General features: G+C 47.8%; 1 protein-coding gene across 2 annotated transcripts in view; it reads right to left on the bottom strand.

Annotated features, from left to right (window-relative positions):
- CCDC12 (coiled-coil domain containing 12) overlaps window positions 1-16,744 on the bottom strand; it is a 52,440-nt gene extending 35,696 nt beyond the window's left edge. For both annotated transcript variants that reach the window (XM_010997213.3, XM_010997219.3), the window contains exon 1: window positions 16,588-16,744. In XM_010997213.3, coding sequence (XP_010995515.1) covers window positions 16,588-16,683 — 96 coding nt within the window. In that variant the 5' untranslated portion in view covers window positions 16,684-16,744. The remainder of the gene's footprint in view (window positions 1-16,587) is intronic.
- Window positions 16,745-18,413: the final 1,669 nt, after the last annotated feature.

Below are 18,413 nucleotides of genomic sequence, written 5' to 3'. Positions count from 1 at the left end.
GTAGGAGGCCACCCCAAGCTGCCTGAGGGCCTACAGTGGTTGCCACGGTGGGCTCTGGATCAGAGCAGGCAGGATGAGAAGAAACACAGACAAATTGCTCATGCAATGCAAATCTCCTGAGGGCCACAGGAGACCCAGGTAAAATGTGCAGCACAAGAAGGGCAAGAGCCCAGGCTAGACTAGACCTCAGGTTCTTGATTTCAGTTTGACTGGTATGTTGTCTACTTTGCCATGCTGCGTGGAGCCATGGGGGAAGGTGACTGGAACTGGAGTTCCCAAGTCATTCAATGGGCAGTGCAGTGCCCATGCCCCTCCCTTACTTAGGAAGGCTCCACGGGTAGCCCTGGGGGAGGAAGAGCCAGCTGCACTACAAAGAAGCTGGAAGTGCCCCCCACTCACTGTCCCAGCTTAGGGGAGGGGGCCAGCAGCAGACTTCTCTCTGGCAGCAGTGGCAGCAGAGCAAGCTGCAGTCCCTAGTACCTGAAGCCAGCAGTGGGTTTTTTGCCAAGCTATTTTCCTGTGAAATGCTGGGTTTCTTCCTGGCTGTGTACCTCCAAGGTAGGCTCTCTCTTTTAAAAAAAAAAAAAAAAATGAACAAACAGACCAGCCAGAACAGATTTCTCTTGCTTGCAACTAAGTATCTTGGCTACACAAGACCATTTATAGCAACAGCCTAACAACAAATTAGGAGCATCACTTTAAGCATTCCAAGTTGTCTTAGATTGCCCGGCTCATCTGATCCACAAGAAGATCCTGGATGCAAGCTGGACAAAGGTTTCGACGCCCAGTTTGCAAATGGAGAAGCTGGGCTCAGGATGTACAGTGTTCTGTGGACTTGGTCCCAGCAACCCCCAAGTCCATTACAAAGGCCAGTGGCTAATGAAGGCAAGCTAAGCCATTCACCTGGCCTGGGGACCCTCTTGCCATCCCTCCATCCCAACCCGGAGCAGAACCTGAAACATTCAGGGCCCCAACACTGGCACCCGAGTTCGAAAAGCAAATCCTTTACAAGTCATTTCCCAGGCAAGTCAGCGGTTTACAGAGCAACAGAGTGCTCTGAAGCTCCTAGGAGACTAGAAGCTATTTTAACCTCTGATCAGCTGCTTCTCGGAGTGTCACAGTCTGAGAAGTAAAGGTAAGACAGCTGTCTCTTCTCTCGTGTGACCTCCAAGTGATAAAATCCTAATTAAAACCAAATTTAAACTACAAGCCAGAACTGGCACATTTATTTGTGGAGGAAAATATTGCTTAAACAAGGTCTTTTAGTCCTCACCTACACATACTTCCTCTGGAAGCAAAGCATATTTTTTTAACCATGTGCTGGGCTGAAAGGCTGAGAAGGCAGAGCCACACAAGGAAGCGGTGCTGTGGGACTCGGCCAAGTTCTTGAGCTTCTCAGAGTTTCCAAAACTGCAGAGGGGCGGTAAGCGAGGTAGCGCCTGTGACGTGCTGAGCTCTGTGCTGTGGCTGGACCAAGAAGTCCTTGAGCAGTAGGCGCCAACCACGGTGATGATGGTGGTGGGGCCCAATGCTCTGGCCTGCACCTTCAGTATGAGGCCCTCGAAATTCTACCGCCCAAGTCAGGCCTGCTCCCCTGACCCCACCCCCACCGCTGGAAAGGGTCACACAACAGATTCCCCGCGTGCATGCCTCTCCCTCCCTCACTTCACCCAGAGCAGCCACCGCCAGTGTTGTCTCAAGGAAAACCTAGCCTTTGCCCTTGAGCTAACCAGTTTAGAAGGGTAGATCCTACGTGCATGCAGAGGACCTCAGTCCAGGTCAGAAAAGCTAGCCTCAGTGTGCAGGGACCTGGGGGCGGGGGGCTTCCGCAGGGGGTTTCCCCAAATTCAGACACCTCCACATCTGCCTGTTCTGCCCCTGCCCCTCCCCTTCTCCCAGGCCTCCAGATAGCCATCCCCTCTCCATGCACTCCACTCAACCCCTCCTCAAGTGTTTTCTCAGTGCCTTCACTCAGCCCCTCCTCCACGTCGAAGTATGCCACCTGAGGCACAAAGCCCAAATGGGGACAGGACCCACAGGCCAACCAATGAGATACAGCGGGGAAGTGGATTTACACTGGGTTCAGAACTCCCTCCTCCATGTGGCCTACTACGTGCAAATGTCACCCCAGCCCCTGCTGGAAGGAAGCCCTCTCTCCAGGACACTCACAGCGCTCAGGCACCCCTCTGCAGTGCACAGCAGTACAAGGTATTATAACCGGTGTGCATGGGTCAGTCACCCCACTGACCTCAGCCCCCAAGCCCTTCCCAGGCCCAGCCCACAGCAGGTGCTCCTCAGTAAGAGTAAGGACAGCAGGTGCACAAGAAGGGCTCCGAAACTGACTCCTCACCCCAAACTGCTCAGCATTCAGCCTCACTCCCTAACGAATCATGGACTCCTGGACCCAGGGCAGGAAAGTTCTGCTCTCACCAGAGGACTGCCTCTCCCAGGGAACCAAATACACAGGTGCTCTTTCTTTAGGATTCAAATTGCCCTGCCAGAAATCTAGTGCTGCCCTGCCCTGAACACAATGTGGAGGGGGCCAAGGAGCGCCGTCCTTGAAAGGACAAATGTTTTCTGCTCCAGCCACTCACAATTTTCTCTGAACAGAGCAGCTCTTGAGAGCCCTGAATCAAAACAGCCCTGGAGTGTGGATTTTACTCCCCACGGGGTGTCGTTACCGCAGCAACTGTTTTTCCTCTTGGAATTCTTTCAAGAGTACAAGCTGTTGCTTCCCTCCAAAGCAAACCCAGGGAGAAGCCAGGACACCAGGGAATAAGGAAAGGGCCCTGAAGGAAGGAAGGCCAGACGTGATCAAGCCACATCAAGCTTTGCCACGGGGTCTCCCAAATCTCTGCAACGGCTTAGAAACTAGAAATGGCGAGTCTTTTCCATTAGGGGAGGGTTGTGTGAGCTGGGGAGGTGACAGTTCTGAGGGCATGGGGTGTGGTGCACGTGGTTTTGGGGAGGTATGGGATGGAGGTACTGAGGGGGTGGGAATATGGTGGTAGGAGGTTTAGTCAGGGAGGGGGTTGTTGTTTGGGATGTACAGGGAGGAGTGTGGGTAGAGGGGCTGTGGAAGTGTGAGGAGGTGTGGGATGCAAGTATGTAAGGGAGTTGGATGGGGGTTGGAGGGTGTGGGGGGTACACTGCTGTGTGCATGTGTGCTGCAGATGGGTTGGGGAAATGTGAGGGTGTGGGTTGGGGGGAGGTGTTCTTCAGTACCCCAAGATGAAACATAGGGCATATCTTCCCTGAAACAAGGACATGAACTACATTTCAATTCCGTATTACAGTACTTAGTACTACAAATCAACCACATCCCAGCCCAAGGGTCTGCAGGGGTCAATTTATTTAAGTTTGAAACAAATGACCTAGAAGCAACTGCTTGAGGCAACTCATATTTCTAGTCAGAACACCCCAGTCGGCTGGTCCAGAGCACAGAAAGAGAGTGGATGGCAAGTCCAAGCAGGTTTGGGGAGCTGGGCTACACAGGTCCCTGCCCTCCCTGGGAGTCTATGTTGAGTCCCCGACTGGTGCACAAAGCCAAGAGGTTCAGAGTCATGGGACACAGAACACCCAGAACAGTGTCACTGCATGGAATGCCTGAATGCTTTGACAAGGTAAGTTTGAGCTGTCCCTTCCCCAGGCAGCCACCTATCTACTGAGGGGCTGGCATGAACTGGGACTCAGTAACCAAAAAAAAAAAAAAAAAGTTACTACGACTATTATTGTAGTAACAACAACTATTATCAAGATGTTGTGGGAGGTTAGCAGTATGTCTTATCTAGGATATGCCAACCATTCTCAAGGAAATAGTCTTTTCTCTAAAAAACAAATGCCAAATAATAAACAATACTGAGTCACTGATATCCATAGGAGGGAGGAAAATCTTGACCTCTACCTCACACCATACAGAAGTAAATAAATTCTAGGTGGACTGGCAATCTAACAGTAAAAGGTAAAACAAGAAAACTTCTAGAATGTAACATAAGAGAATACCATCAGGACCTAGAGTACGTAACCACTGCTTTAAACAGGCTACAGAAGGGATTGGGGGGAAAATGATAAATTGGGCTACGTTAAATTAAGAACCTCTGATCATCAAAGAATGCAATTAAAAGCATGAAGAGTCAAGGCTCAGAGGGGGAGAAGATAGCTGCAGTACACATGTAGAACACGACTCGACCAGGATTGGAATAAAGAACTAAAAATCAATAGGAAAAAGTGTCAGGCAACACAAATTCTTTTGCTGCAAAAGCTAACAGAAAGATTAAAAACCAGCTCGAATTTCAAGATCCCTCTGCTTTCTAATTTCCTGTCCGCCATCAATGAGGCCTTGGCAAACACCTGGTTACATCTTGTAAGGCCACAGAAGTCACCAGAAGGGGAGACTGAGGCCTGAACAACCGTGTCAGTGGAGGAGCGAGAAAGAGGGACCTGGTCTTCTGGCTTCCTGTCCAGCGCCCCTTCTGCTCCATGAGGCTGCCTCAGCCACCACAGGTGAGCTAAACAGGAAAGGAGCCAGAGCAGCTATGCATCTACCTCCGGGGGAAACATCTACCTCCCGAGGCTCACCCCCTTGCCCAGGCCTGCAGTTTCTCCCTGGGATATGAGACCAAGCTGAGGGAAGGTGTCCTTCTCTGCCCCTTGGCCCACGGCAGAGCCCCTCCCCGCACAACTCCAAGGGGCAGCCAGCACCCAGCCCACCCCATCAGGACACAGCCATGAGGTGGTGGGATCCCCGGTGCCCATCTCCAGGGGGTGGTCCTGCGTGACTCTGTACAGTCCCTGACCCTCTCTGGGTCTCTGCTACCTCACCCATAAAATAAAGGAGTCCTCACTAGAGGAAGAACACAAGTATAGCGGAAAGAACAAAGGCACATACACACCTCTCATTTCTCAACCCCTTTCTGCACACACCATCTCACTTCATCTTCCTCCCAGGAGGTAGGGGTTCCTGCAGCCCTCTTCCAGCTGAAGGAACGCCAAAAGACTTATCTATCTCCTGGTCTCAGAGTTGGCAGAGCCAGGTGGCAGAAGCAATCTGTCCAGGCAACCCCTGGTGCAGGGAACCTGAGGGAAGCCACCAGCCTGACTGGGTTCACATGGGAGTGGCCCTCAGGGTCTGCCCACCTACAAGGACAGGGCGGGGTGGGGTGGGGTCGGGTGGGGGGAGGACAGGAAGGCCACCAGCCCCACAACACTGGGCCAGCCTAGAGAGCAAAGCCACAGGGGCACAGCCTCAGCTGCTGCCACCTCTCCTGAGGGATCAGTGAGTCTTACAGTTGGGGTGGGTGAGGCCTTAAAACAGCGGAAAGGAGGCCCAATTCACAGTGAGGCTATAGCTGGACCCCAGTCCAGCTGGCCTGGACTCCACTGGTACCCTTCCCTCTCATGCACATTTCCTTGAAACAGCTGCACCAAGCTCACCAACCAGCCTGTCCTGCCCAAACCCATCCCAGTCCTTACCTGGCTTCTCTCAGCTCCACTGCCCCCTCCCTCCGAGTTTCCTCTGAGGACTCCGCCGAACGCCTCCAGGGTGAGCCTCAGGGCACTGACTGTCCCCCTCTCCTCCACCTTTGCTCTCTACCCAGAGGACCTCATCTAGCCCGAGGGCTTCAAATCCTACTACACAAGCATCTCTCTGCAGTTCAGACACCTGCCTAACAGTATTCCTCCACTTAGATGTCTAATAGTCATCTCAGGCCTAACGTGGCCCAAACCGGACTCCTGATTTCTCCTTCAAAACCACTCCCCTGACTTACCTCAGGAATAGGCCCCGCCATCCACCTAGCTTGCTCACCCCCACAGTCCATCCTCCAGGATGTCTCGTAACCCTGTCCAAGTGCCACTGCCTCCCACCTGGGCTAAAGCGGCAGCCTCCTACCTCCACACACAGTCGGGGCAGGGCACTGGTGCTCATGCTTCCAATGGCTCCCATCACCCTCAGAGTGAGGTCCAGCCCCTGTGGCCCCAGTCTCCCAGGGCGCCTCTACTCTCTCATCCCCACAACCCTGACTCTACTCCTGCCACACAGGGATTCTTTCTGCCCCTCAAACAAGCGAAGCTAGTCCTCTACCTGGACTTGGAGCGTCCTTCCCTAGATCTTGGTATCCCCACCCCCATCCCAACCCCTTGATCTCATGTCTCCCACTCAGAGAGATCTTCCCATCCTAGGGTAGCCACGCAGCCCCTCCCCCCACCCCACCTACTCCTCAAACACTATCTTCCCGGTTTGCTTGTAGTTAACCGCCTATCTGCCTCTCCCATGTAAGCCCCTTGGGGCAGGGAGGCAGTCTTATTCACAGGCTGGATCCCCAGGGCCTGGCACACAGCTGGCGGCTGGCTGCAGACCTCCTGCAGTGAGGAGGGCAGGAGTGCTCCAGGGAGAGGAGGTGTTCTACTTCCTTTCATCAAGGGAGAAAGTCAACGTAGTGATCAGAGATTTCCAGAAAAATGCTGTATCAGAGTCATCCAGGGAACTTTAAAAATGCCTGGATTTCTAGGCTGTATTCCAAGAGCCCGACAGGAGGTCTGGGATGGGGCCTGAGAAGAGATTGCAAATTGTCTCCCCAGGTGATCCTGACACACAGGTAGGTCTGAGAACCTCTGACTGATCCAACATCTTTACTTTACACATGAACAAGTCAAGGCCCTCTGAAGGGATGACTCAGTCCAAAGTTTCAACACTGGTTCAACACATATTTCTGTCCGAAGTCCAAACATCGTACCCATAAAGTTCTCCCTCTCACTGGCTCTATGACCTCAGGGTCTGAGCAGAGGTGGAGAAGAGGTCAGTCCTTAGGATCAATGGGAACTGCACACTTCACCTAGGTTGCAGCTCTGCAAATCCACTTTTTTTGTTAATCTAACATTCTGCACTAAAAATGAATTCCACCTTCAAGGAATTAGGGCTAGGCTGAATAAAGTCAGGGGACCAAGAGGATGTCCTCTTTGCTTCCATCAGAAACGGGGCTGGCTTCATGCACTGTCACCCTGCAGAGAGGGCGGGAGGACCACCTAGCTCCCCCACTTCCAAGAGGGTGGGTGAGAAAGAACAGACACCCACATTTATAAAAGACCCTGAGCTGGACACTTCTCAGACCTCTTTCTCTGTATTCCCAGCTACTGATGAGTTCAGAAGCCATGTCTGGATTTTACAGACAGGGATAGGAAGGCTCAGAGGTTTAGCGATCTGCTCTGGTTCCACAGACAAATGGAGCTGGGATTTAAACCAGATCGTCTGGCTCCAAAACACATGCTCTCCCCTACGCCACATGGCTCCCACCAGGCAGCCTGATGGCAATTTCTGTGTGTGATGGGAAGGGGACCCCATCCTGGGGGCTGCTTGTTCCTAAGCACCTGGCGGTGAAGAGAGGAGGGATACAGGGCCAGGGCTTAAGGGACCATCCAGGGGTGGCCACATCTCAAATCACTGACTCAAGAGGTCCCTTCAGCCCCAGGTTTTCTGGTCTATTAAATAGGGAGAAACTAACACCTACCTCAAAGGGCTGCTTTGGGGACTGAACAAGTCGTGAGATCCTGTCACAATCAGCTACGTAAATGTGACTGCCACCCTGCAAAAGGCTGTCAATGCAGGAGGCATTGGCCTCCTCAAGTGACTTAGTGATCAGGCTGTTGGGCATGGGGATGTGACCACAAGGGGTGGGGACAGAGACAACTTCCTGAGATAAACAGGACACAGACAAGTTGGACTCCTCACCCAGCACACTAGGCTCTCCTCCACCCTCAACTGCCCCCTACAACTCACCAGCCCTTCCCTCCAGCAACCTCTTCTGCCCTCACAACCCGCATCGGCCAGGACCTTTCCTGGTGCACCCAAGTCAGAAAGTATCAACGAGCTTCCCTCTGCTTTGGCACTACTTGAGTGTGAAGCTTACAACTGTACCGCTGAATGGTCAGCGCTGAATTCCACTGGGCACACACACATCTCAGGAATAAGCTTCAGGTGGAGACACTGGCCATGATGATGGACAACTTCAAAGCACTCTGCCCAACTCGAGGCTCCCTGAGGCTAATCTGATGGTCATCTGGGTTTCCACCCACCCTCTCCCTCTTAGCTCTCAATAAATGGAACTTCAGGTAGAGACACAGTCTCTTATGAGTGGCACTAGAGGGAGTTAAGTCCTCCAGAGATGTATTGTCCTGTAAGGCAGCCATAAGTCAAGTGTGATTGTTTAAATGTAAATTAGTTAAAATCAAATAAAATTAATGATGTGTTAGCCACATTTCAAGAGGCCAAGAGCCACGTGTGGCTAGTGGCTACGGCACTGAACAGCACAGATTATGTGTAGAACACTGCCACCATAACACAACGTTCTACTAAACAGAGTTGCTCTGGTCTCAAGAACCAAGTGAAAAACAGGAATTGCTCTTGAACCTGCAACCTGACAGCCAGACATCAGCCCTGAGGTCACACCCAACCCCTGAGGGGCTGGCCAGGCAGACAACCAGTCTCCCTCTGTCTCAAGGTAGAAAGACACAGGCCAAATGTCGGGAGAGCCAACAGCCAAGGGGCAAGTGTTTGTGCCAAGTTAATCACCCTTAGAAGATTTGGCTACCGAGGAAGAGGTCAGACAAGGAAGTGGCCTCACAGTTCCCAGCTGGACAGCACCATAGAAAGATGCCATGGAACTTCATCTACAGCCTTGAACTGTTTGTTCACCTATTCACCCAGCTTGGAACTTCTGGATGAGCATCAAGAAATGAGGTTCAAATACAATTCCGAAATATGTGTTCCCCGGGCGGGTTGGCTGCCCTCCCGGCTGGAAGCCCAGGCTCCTGCAGAACTTGGCCACCAACGAACCCAGCGGCACTTTTACACCTCACTCCTGTCCCAGTCACTGCCAACTGCTTGCTCTCAAACCCTCTGAGGCATCCCCAGTGTCCCCTCGTGCTCCTAAAGGTTCCTATCTCCGAACTGCTCCCCTGGAACATTCCGTTCCAGCTACTTTAATACTTCCATCCCAGTCCCATCCCCACGGCTCAGCCCACATTCCATTCTGCCTTCCCAGGAAGCGTCCCCAGACCCAGCCTGACTTTCCCAGGAAATGAACCCCAGCAGTACAGTCCAATATCGTATGTGGTCTTTCCCCTGTCAACCTGGGCTGGCTGACCTACAGGATGCTGCTACAGGCAGGGCTGCACTGTGCATAAAGCCCCCTCCTGAGCAGGTCTTTCTTGATCTGGAATCCAGGAGTCACTTATGTTCCTTGACCTTACGCACCTCTGAACCTCTTCTTTTCTTGCCCCCTCAAATCAGTCATGTCAGGTGGGCTAGCAAGGAAGCACTTTGTAAAACTGCAGAGCTGCCCAACTATGACAGAGACTTACTGCTGAATAATACACAGAAACTTTAAGACCCTAATCTTGTCTCCACCTGTCACAGTCTCAGAACTGATTCTTCCACACTGCACTAGGTTTGAGTTTATAGTCTGGTAGGGGGAGAGGAAAAAGATAATATCACGAGGAAAATCAACCCCATGCCAGAAACCCTGATGCCTCCAAGAAAACCACGCGCACAGGAGGTATCTGTGAAGTAACTGCCACTGAGTGCTAGGTGACCAGCAGGGAGCCACCCTACAGGGCAGACAGGCACTCTCCATCAGCACAGGCAGGCTGAGGCAGCACTCGACCCTGGAGTTGGTCCCACAGGGGCCTCATCCTCACAAAAAGGACTGATCTAAAAGCGGGGCACCACTTCCTCCTTGAGGGAGGAGATCCCTTGCTTCCTATCTGCCGGCAGCAGGCAGGCTGTTCTTCCTCCCCAGCCTCACCACCGACAAGTCCCACAAGAAACGACTATGGGCTGGAAAATTAACTTGGACTTTAGACCCCTGACTGTCTTTTCCCCAGACATCTACCCTAATAGTAATGTCACTCAAGAACTGTGGAGATTAAATGTGACATTAAAAACACAGGTAACAAAAGAAAAAATACATAAGTTAGACTTCATCAAAATTTTAAAAACTTTGGTGCATCAAAGGACACTACTAAAAGAAGAAAAAGACAACCCACGGAATGGGAGAAAATATTTGAAAATCCCATATCTGGTAACAGCTTAATATCCAGAGTACAGAAAGAAATCAGCTATCCAGGGGGGTGGAGGGTGGGAAGGGATAGACTGGGATTTCAAAATTGTAGAACAGATAAACAAGATTATACTGTATAGCACAGGGAAATATACACAAGATCTTATGGTAGCTCACAGAGGAAAAAATGTGACAATGAGTGTGTATATGTCCATGTATGACTGAAAAATTGTGCTGAACACTGGAATTTGCCACAACATTGTAAAATGATTATAAATCAATAAAAAATGTTAAAAAAAAAAAAAGAAATCAACTACAACTCAACAACAGAAAGACGAACAACCCAGTTAAAAAGTGGGCAAAGGATATGAGTCGGTATTTCTCCAAAGAACATATACAAATGGCAAATAAGGACACGAAAAGATGTTCAACAGCAATAATCATTAGGGAAATGCAAATCAAAACTACAATGAGTTACCACTTCACACCCAGCAGGCTAGCTATAATTTTTTTTAAAGGAAAATTACAAGTTTTCCCAAGTAAGTAGAGAATTGGAACCCTCGTGCATTGCTGGTGGTAGTGGAAAATGGTACAGCTGCTGTGGCAGTTTGGTGGTTTGAGAAACCACCAAAAAGTTAAACATAGAATTACTATGTGACCTAGCAATTCCATTACTTAGGTGTAAACCCCAAAGAATTGAAAGCAGGGACTCAAATACTTATACACCAAAAAGTAAACCAATACACCAACGACAGCATTACTCACAACTGCCCAAAGGTATATCCATCAACAGATGACTGGATGAATAAAACATAATGGAGTATCATTCAGACTTAAAAAGGAATGAAATTCTGTTACACGCTAGAATATGGATGAACCTTGAAAATGTATGCTTATGCTAAGTGAAATAAGCCAAATACTCAAGAACAAGTATCTTGAGATTCCATTCACATGAGGTACTTACATTAGGCTAATTCATACAGACAGAAAGTAGCTTAGAGGCTTCAAGGGGCCAGGGTAAGAGAGGAATGGGGAGTTATTGCTTAATGGGTGCAGAGTTTCTGTTTGGAGTGATGAAAACGTTTCAGAAATAGTGGTGACGGTTGCACAACACTGTGAATATACTTAATGCCAATGAAAAATGGTTAAATAGCAAAGTTTACATCACACAGATTTTCACCATAATAAAAACATATTTAAAAAAAAAGAACAACTGTGGCAAATAGGGCTACACCCATCCTTGTCAGTGGAAAGAAGGGCCAGAATTAGGACTGATTAGGATCTTAATCAGAAGGGACTAGGGCACATACATATGGGCAGCTTGGACTTGGGGCCTACACTCTTTTTCCACTATTGCTTTTGGGAAATGTAATTTACAAAATCTCAAGGAATCAGAAAGTAATACAGTGAAGTTTCTCAACCCACTCTCACCCTGTATCTGGGAACCAGTTCAAGTCAGGGCATAAAGAGAGGTACCACCTCTTTTCCTGGTCCCTCCTAACCCCAGCACTCACCTGGGTTACTTCCTAGTTGTTTAACTTTTGGGCAGACCACCTCACATTGATTGGCCTCAGTGTATCCACCTATAAATTAGCCCGCCTCCTTCCTTCTTCTCAGGTTTGTCATCAAGACCAAGTAAGATAAGTCAGGCAGGTGGTATTATTAACCATGTTAAATCTGAAAACACCGTTGTCTCTAATAAAGAAATTAAACTGCTGGAGCCACAGAGTAAAATGGGGGCACCATGTACTCCCTATCTTTCTTTCCTTCTTTCATTCTCTCCAGAGCACCAACTCCAGCTAACATTAGACATACTGTGCTCGACCATCTGTCCCCACCAGCTAAACAGACCTGTGTGTGCTTTGCTCACTGTTGTACCTTCAGTGCCTGAATGACTGGTGCACACTAGATGCTCAGTATACACCTGCTGAAAGAATACATTACCAGCTCTAGTAACCCATTTTGAAACAAGCCAAACAACATTTTATCACCTGCTGCTGACACACCTTTGACACCACTGCATAGAAACTGAAGAGTCAACTAAAAATTCTAACTTCCCCTTTCTAAGCAGGAAAAGGAACTGTAGAGTGGAATAATCAGGAGCTCCTGGATAGGCATGCCAGAAAAGGAAAAGGCTTCCAACAGAGTCAAGTTGTGGCTTCACCGCAACTCTCGTTTCTTAAAATGAATGCAAGGAAACTCCAAAGGCCAGTGAGTTCTCAGTTTCAAGGGAGAAGCCTTGTGACTTCCAAATGCACATTTTTCAGAAATGAGTTCACTGCCAAGAGCTTTCTGAAGTCAGAACTGTGAAGATTAAACCCAATTAAAGTAAGTAGTAATCAGTATGCCACAAACTGGATAACCTAGATGAAATGGACAAATTCCTAGAAACATACAATGTAACTAAACTGACTCATGAAGAAATAAAACATCTGAATAGACCTATAATTAAAAAGAGGACTGAATAAGTAACTAAAAACCACCCAACAAAGAAAAGTCCAGGGCCAGATAGCTTCACTGGTGAATTCTACCAAGCATTTAAAGAATTAACACCAAATCCTTCTCAAACTCTTCTAAAAAATTGAAGAGGAAGGAATATTTCCTAAATCATTCTATGAGATCAGCACTACCCTGATAAAAAAAAAAGCCAAAGATACTTTAAGAAAACTACAAATCAATATTCCTTATGAATATTGTTGCAAAAATCCTTTAACAAAATACTAGCAAACTGAATTTAATAGCATATTAAAAGGTTTATACACTATGGCCAAGTGGAATTTACTCTTGGTTGATTCAACCAGGATGGTTCAACATGAAAAATCAATCAATATAATACAGTAACAGCAAAAAAACCACATGATCATTTCAATTGATTAAGAAAAAGCATTTGACAAAATTCAACTTCCTTTCATGATAAAAATACTCAACAAACTAGGAACAGAAGGAAACTTCCTCAACTTGATAAAGACCATATATGAAAAACCCAAAGTGAACATCACACTCAATGGTGAAAGACTGAATTCTTTTCCTCTAACATCAGGAACAAAACAAGATGCCTGCTTTCATCATTTCTATTCAGCATGATACTGAAAGTTCTAGCCAGAGCAATTAGGCAAGAAAGGAAAAAAAAGGCATCCAAACTGAAACAGAGGTAAAATTATCTCTGTTCACCGATGAAATGATCTTACATGCAGGAAACCCTAAAGAGTCCACACATACACAAAAACTGTTAGAATAAATAAATTCAGCAAAGTTTCTGGATACAAAATCAACAGCATTTCTATACACTGGCAATGAGCAATCTGAAAAGGAAATTAAGAAAACAACCCCATTTACAGCAGCACCAAAAAGAATAAAATATTTAGGAATACATTTACCAAGGAGGCTAAAGACTTGCACAATGTGAACTAGAGAGTAATGTTGAGAGAAATTAAAGAACTTAACTAAACGGGAAAGACATCCCATGTTCATGCATTAGTAGACTTAATATTGTTAGGATGGCAATACTACCTAAAATGATCTACAGATTCAATGCAACATCTATCAAAACCTCAACAGTGTTTTTGCACAAATAGAAAAATGTATCCTAAAATTCACATGGAATTTCAAGGGATCCCAAATAGCCAAAACGATCTTGAAAGAGGACTAAGTTGGAGGGCTCACATTTCCTGATTTCAAAACTTACTACAAAGCTACAGTAATCAGAACAACTTGGTACTGACATAAGGACAGACACAGAAACTAATGGGACAGAATAGAGCATCCAGAAATAAACCCTCACATGTATGGTTAAATGATTTCCAGCAAGGGTGCCAAGAACACTCAACAGAGAAAGGACAGTCTTTTCAGCAAATGGTACTGGGAAAGCTGGATATTTACATGCAAAAGAATGTACTGGATCCTTACATCATACCATATACAAATATTAACTTAGAATGGATCAAAGACCTAAATGTAGGAATTAAAACTAAAATCGTCAGAAGAAAACACAGGGGAAAAACTTCATGATCTTGAATTTGACACTGGTTCATTAGGTATGAAACCAAAAGCAGGATAAACAACGGGAAAAAAAAAGATAAATTGAACTTCATCAAAATTTAAAACTTTGTGCATCAAAGGACATTATCAGGAAAGTAAAAAGACAACCTTGGGATGGGAAAAAATATTTGCAAATCACTTATCTGATAAGGGGTTAATATTCAGAATACATTAAGAACTCTTACAACTCAACAGCAACCAAAAACCCAATTAAAAAATGGTCAAAGGACCCAAATAGACTTTTCTCCAAAGAAGATACACAAATGGCTGCAGGCACATGAGAAGATGCTCAATATCACTAGTGAAATGCAAATCAAAACTACAATGAGATACCACTTCACACCCATTACAATAGCTATAATCAATAAAACAGAAAACAACAAGTGTTGGCAAGGATGTGGAGAAACTGAATCTTTGTGCATTGATGCTGGGAATGTAAAATGATGTGGCTGCTATGGGAAACATAGTGGTTTCTCAAAAAGTTAAACACAGAATTACTGTATGATCCCAAAATTCCACTTCTGGATATATACACGAAAGAACTTAAAACATGGACTCAGAGAGATATTTGCATATCCATTACTCACAGCAGCCAAAAGCTAGGAGCAAACCAAGTGTCCATTAACAGATGAATGGATAAACAAAATGTGGTATATACATACAATGGAATATTATTAAGCCTTAAAAAGGAATGAAATTGACACATGTTACAACATGGATGAACCCTGACAACATTATGCTGAATGAAATAAGGCAGTCACGGAAAGACAAGTACTATATGATTCTACTTATATGAGATACCTGCAAGAGTCAAATTACAGAGACAGAAAGCAGAATGGTGGTTGCCAGAAGCTGAGGAGAGAGGAGGATAGGGAACTATTGTTTAATGGCTGCCGAGTTTCCATTTGGGGTGATGTAAAAGTTCTGGAAATAGATAGTGGTATAGTTACATAATACTGTGAATGTCCTTAATGCCATGGAATCGTACACCTAAAATGGTAAATTTTATGTTATGTGTATTCTACCACAATTATTGAAAAAGCAAAAAATAATAATCAGGTCCATATTTTCAGCCCATGGAGAGAATCCCTCTTAAAAGGCCAGTTTTCCTGACACGTGGGGCATCCTTCCCATGTCAACAGGCCATAAGGATGCTATCTTGTCCTTTGTATTCTGACCTCAAGCCCAGTTCCAATAATGTGGGCCCTAAATCCAAGCCAACTAGTCAGGCTGACTAGCTACTGTTTATAAGACTGAGGACTGAGCTTCCCGCTTCCCCAGGCTAGATAGTTTGCAGGGATAACTGTCTGACAGGGCCGACAAGTTGCCAACAAAAGCAGAAGCCAATCCCGCTGGCTTTCACTCTCTATTATTTCCCCTTTCACTTTCCCAAAGGACACCACACGGGCATGCAGAAAGGAAACAGGGGTCAGACTGCCCAGTCTGATCTTCTGAGTTGGAAAATGGAGTCCCTATTTCCCCCCATTCCTTGCAGGTCTAGATATTTAATATCCTTTGTATTTCTTACAGTTGAGAACAAAGCTTTCGCTCATGCAACAACAGAAGAATGAAATTATCTCCATCCTTTACAGTCTCTAGGGTCCTTTCATACAGATTACCCTGTTAAATCTCAAAGTAATCCACTGAGAATGAATGTGCAGGAGTTGTTATCCTCCACTGGAAACATGAAGAAACCGGAGCTCATGGAGACGAAGCAATTTGTCCCAAATCCCATATCCCTAAGTGACAGGATCAGAGTTTGCATACAAATAGTGAACTTCAGAGTTCTCTTTCCACTCGATTATTTCGGAAATATGAACAAAGTATAAAAGGAATGAGACCATTTTGGTGTCAACCAAGACCAAGGAAAAATGCTTCCAAGTTTGGCAACAAATAGGACTAGGAGGTCCATTCCCCAGATAAGAGCCTGGTAAAGAACTAAGCTCCTGCCTCTTTACCTGAGGTCTACCCTAACCCAGTAACGGGTCTTTCCTTTAGATTTTTGGTACTCAGTGGTTCCAGCTGGGCACCTAGAGCACAGTACGGTTCTGCCCTACTGCCCTGTCCAAGGCACTCTGGCGGACAGACTTGTCGAATTTCCCCAGGGGTGGAGACGGCTGGGTCATGGGAAAACAGAAGATTCGGCGTGCTCAGACGGGAACAAATCACGTCTACACCAACGAGCGTCTGAAACTAGAAGTGGCAATGGAGACCCACACGAGAAACACTGGAAAGGAGTCAAACGGTATGCGGCGCGCAGACCACTGTCCTGTGAGTTCTTGCACATGCGCGAAGACAACACCAACGCAGAAATAGTACCGCTCCGCACCACCAGACTTGGTGGGCGGGCACAGACTCCTCGCGCATGCTCCAGCCGCGTGCGCACGCGCATCCTGGACATCTCCCTTTTTTCAGTAGTCCCCTGCCCTCTCGTTGTGATGCGAAGTCCGAATGCTGGCTACCTCAGCCAAGGCCCTCACTTTGCATTCCTCACCTTGCGCCCGGTCTTCTCCCTTAGGGCCTTCAGCCGTTCCTTCCGTCGCAACGCCTCTTCCTCTAACCGTCCCACACCGGCCGTAGTAGCCGCCATCTTGCCCGCAGACCCCCTCTTCTCTTGTGCCCCATCGCGCAGGCCCAAGGAGTAGATGACCCTCTCACGGCCAATCCAGGGACGAGATTGGTGGAGCCGGAAGTCCTGAAAGCCAATCAATGCTGAGTTGCTATGGGAGGACCCACCCTCTTCCTACCCGGCAACTCGCCTAGCTCGTCCAGGACTGGCAAAGAAAAAAGCTCTAAGGCTCGATTCGTCTAACGCCTATCAGCGAGAAAGCAGCAAGTGGGATCAGACCTGAGTGAAGGAGGATAGAGCGCGTCGATCGCTCTGGTTTTGCCTAAGCGCCAACTACAGGTCACACTATGCTGGCCACTTGGAACGCACTGACCCATCCTTATCCAGTTGTCTTGATTGTCCAAGGCTCGAGAATGCCTTCAAGAGCCCTCCCTGACTCTCCTCTCTGACCCCAGCCTAAGAGGCCTGCCTCTCCTTTCCTCTCAAGCTGTCAGTAGCTCCCTGGATGCACTTATTCATGGGCTTCTAGGCTCTTCTCTGCCCATTTTCAGCTCAGACAAAGCCTAAGCAGAGCAGGGCTTGGCTGATGGCCACTTCCCTCTAGGTTCATGGATGATCCCCTCCTACCTCCAAATCCCCTAGAGTGGCAAAATACCCACGGTAGACTACCTACCCTGGAGAAGAGCAAACCCCCATCTGGGTCTAGTGGGCCCCAAGGTACCATTCTTAGCTTAATTCCTGAGAACTAAGCTGACAGTTGGTTTGGCCTCGACTGCAGCAGGTGGCCATGAGGTACAATGCTTCCCAGGGCCTTTCCTGAGTTAATTAGCATGCCCTGACAACTGAGAAACTTTGGCTGAAGTCAAGATCTTTTGACAGCATGTGCCATTTCCCAAAGCCGCATCTCCTCCCACCTGCAGAGAGGAGGCTATGCCTCCTTCCTCCCCCCCACTCACTAAGGCTTGTCTCTCAGCAAGGCTGTTCCCTGCTTGGGGCCTCCCTTCCCAGGCTGGCAGAAAGTAGACTCCCACTCCCTTCCGAGTTTCCTTCAGAGGCCCCATTGCTATAGGCCCCTGTCCAAGTAGCCCCCACAAACAACCCTCTTTACCTCAGTATCAGGTGGCATGCCCTGCCAGGGCCTACTGTGCAAGTAGTATGCAAAATGCAGGTAGTAAGTGCTCAGGAAATGTCAGCTCAGAGGTAAGATAGATGGGGCAGGAGGAAAGGCCAGTGGAGGAGCTGCCCAGGAAGCCAGGAGGATAGATGAAGCCAAGAAGACAGGATGGGTCTGTCTCTTCTTGGCTACTCAAGGTCTAGGAGGGTCCAGACTGGTCAATTCCTCCAAATGACGGTAACTCTCTGGGTCCCACAAAGTTCCTCCCAGTCCCATCAAAGGGCCTGACCCTTGCCCAACGGCAGCCACCCCCCCCCCCCCCCGCAACCGCAACGGGGATTGGGAGAAGGTGGGTGAGAAAGAGGCCCTGGGTGATAGTGACAGTGGTTGTGGAAAGAGTCCGTCAAGCCTCTGTCCCTGTCCATGTTGTCCCTGGATGCCCAGGTGGTCCTCATTTGGCCCATCTGGGCCTCAGTTTCTCTGCATGCAAAACAGAGGCATGAGGCACTCTCTTGCCTTTAAACTTTTGAAGTTAAAAAAAAAAGATGTGACTCAAGAACTGAGCCCTAAAGTGGAGAGTGCCTCCATCGGAGCATCTAGGAAGGCTTCCTGGAGGAGTGGGTCCAGGCGAGGCGAG

This window comes from Camelus dromedarius, chromosome 17 (genome assembly GCF_036321535.1).
Source record: "Camelus dromedarius isolate mCamDro1 chromosome 17, mCamDro1.pat, whole genome shotgun sequence".
NCBI lineage: Eukaryota > Metazoa > Chordata > Mammalia > Artiodactyla > Camelidae > Camelus > Camelus dromedarius.
The sequence above is the reverse complement of the archived record's forward strand: the minus strand, read 5'-3'. Positions and strand labels throughout refer to the sequence as shown.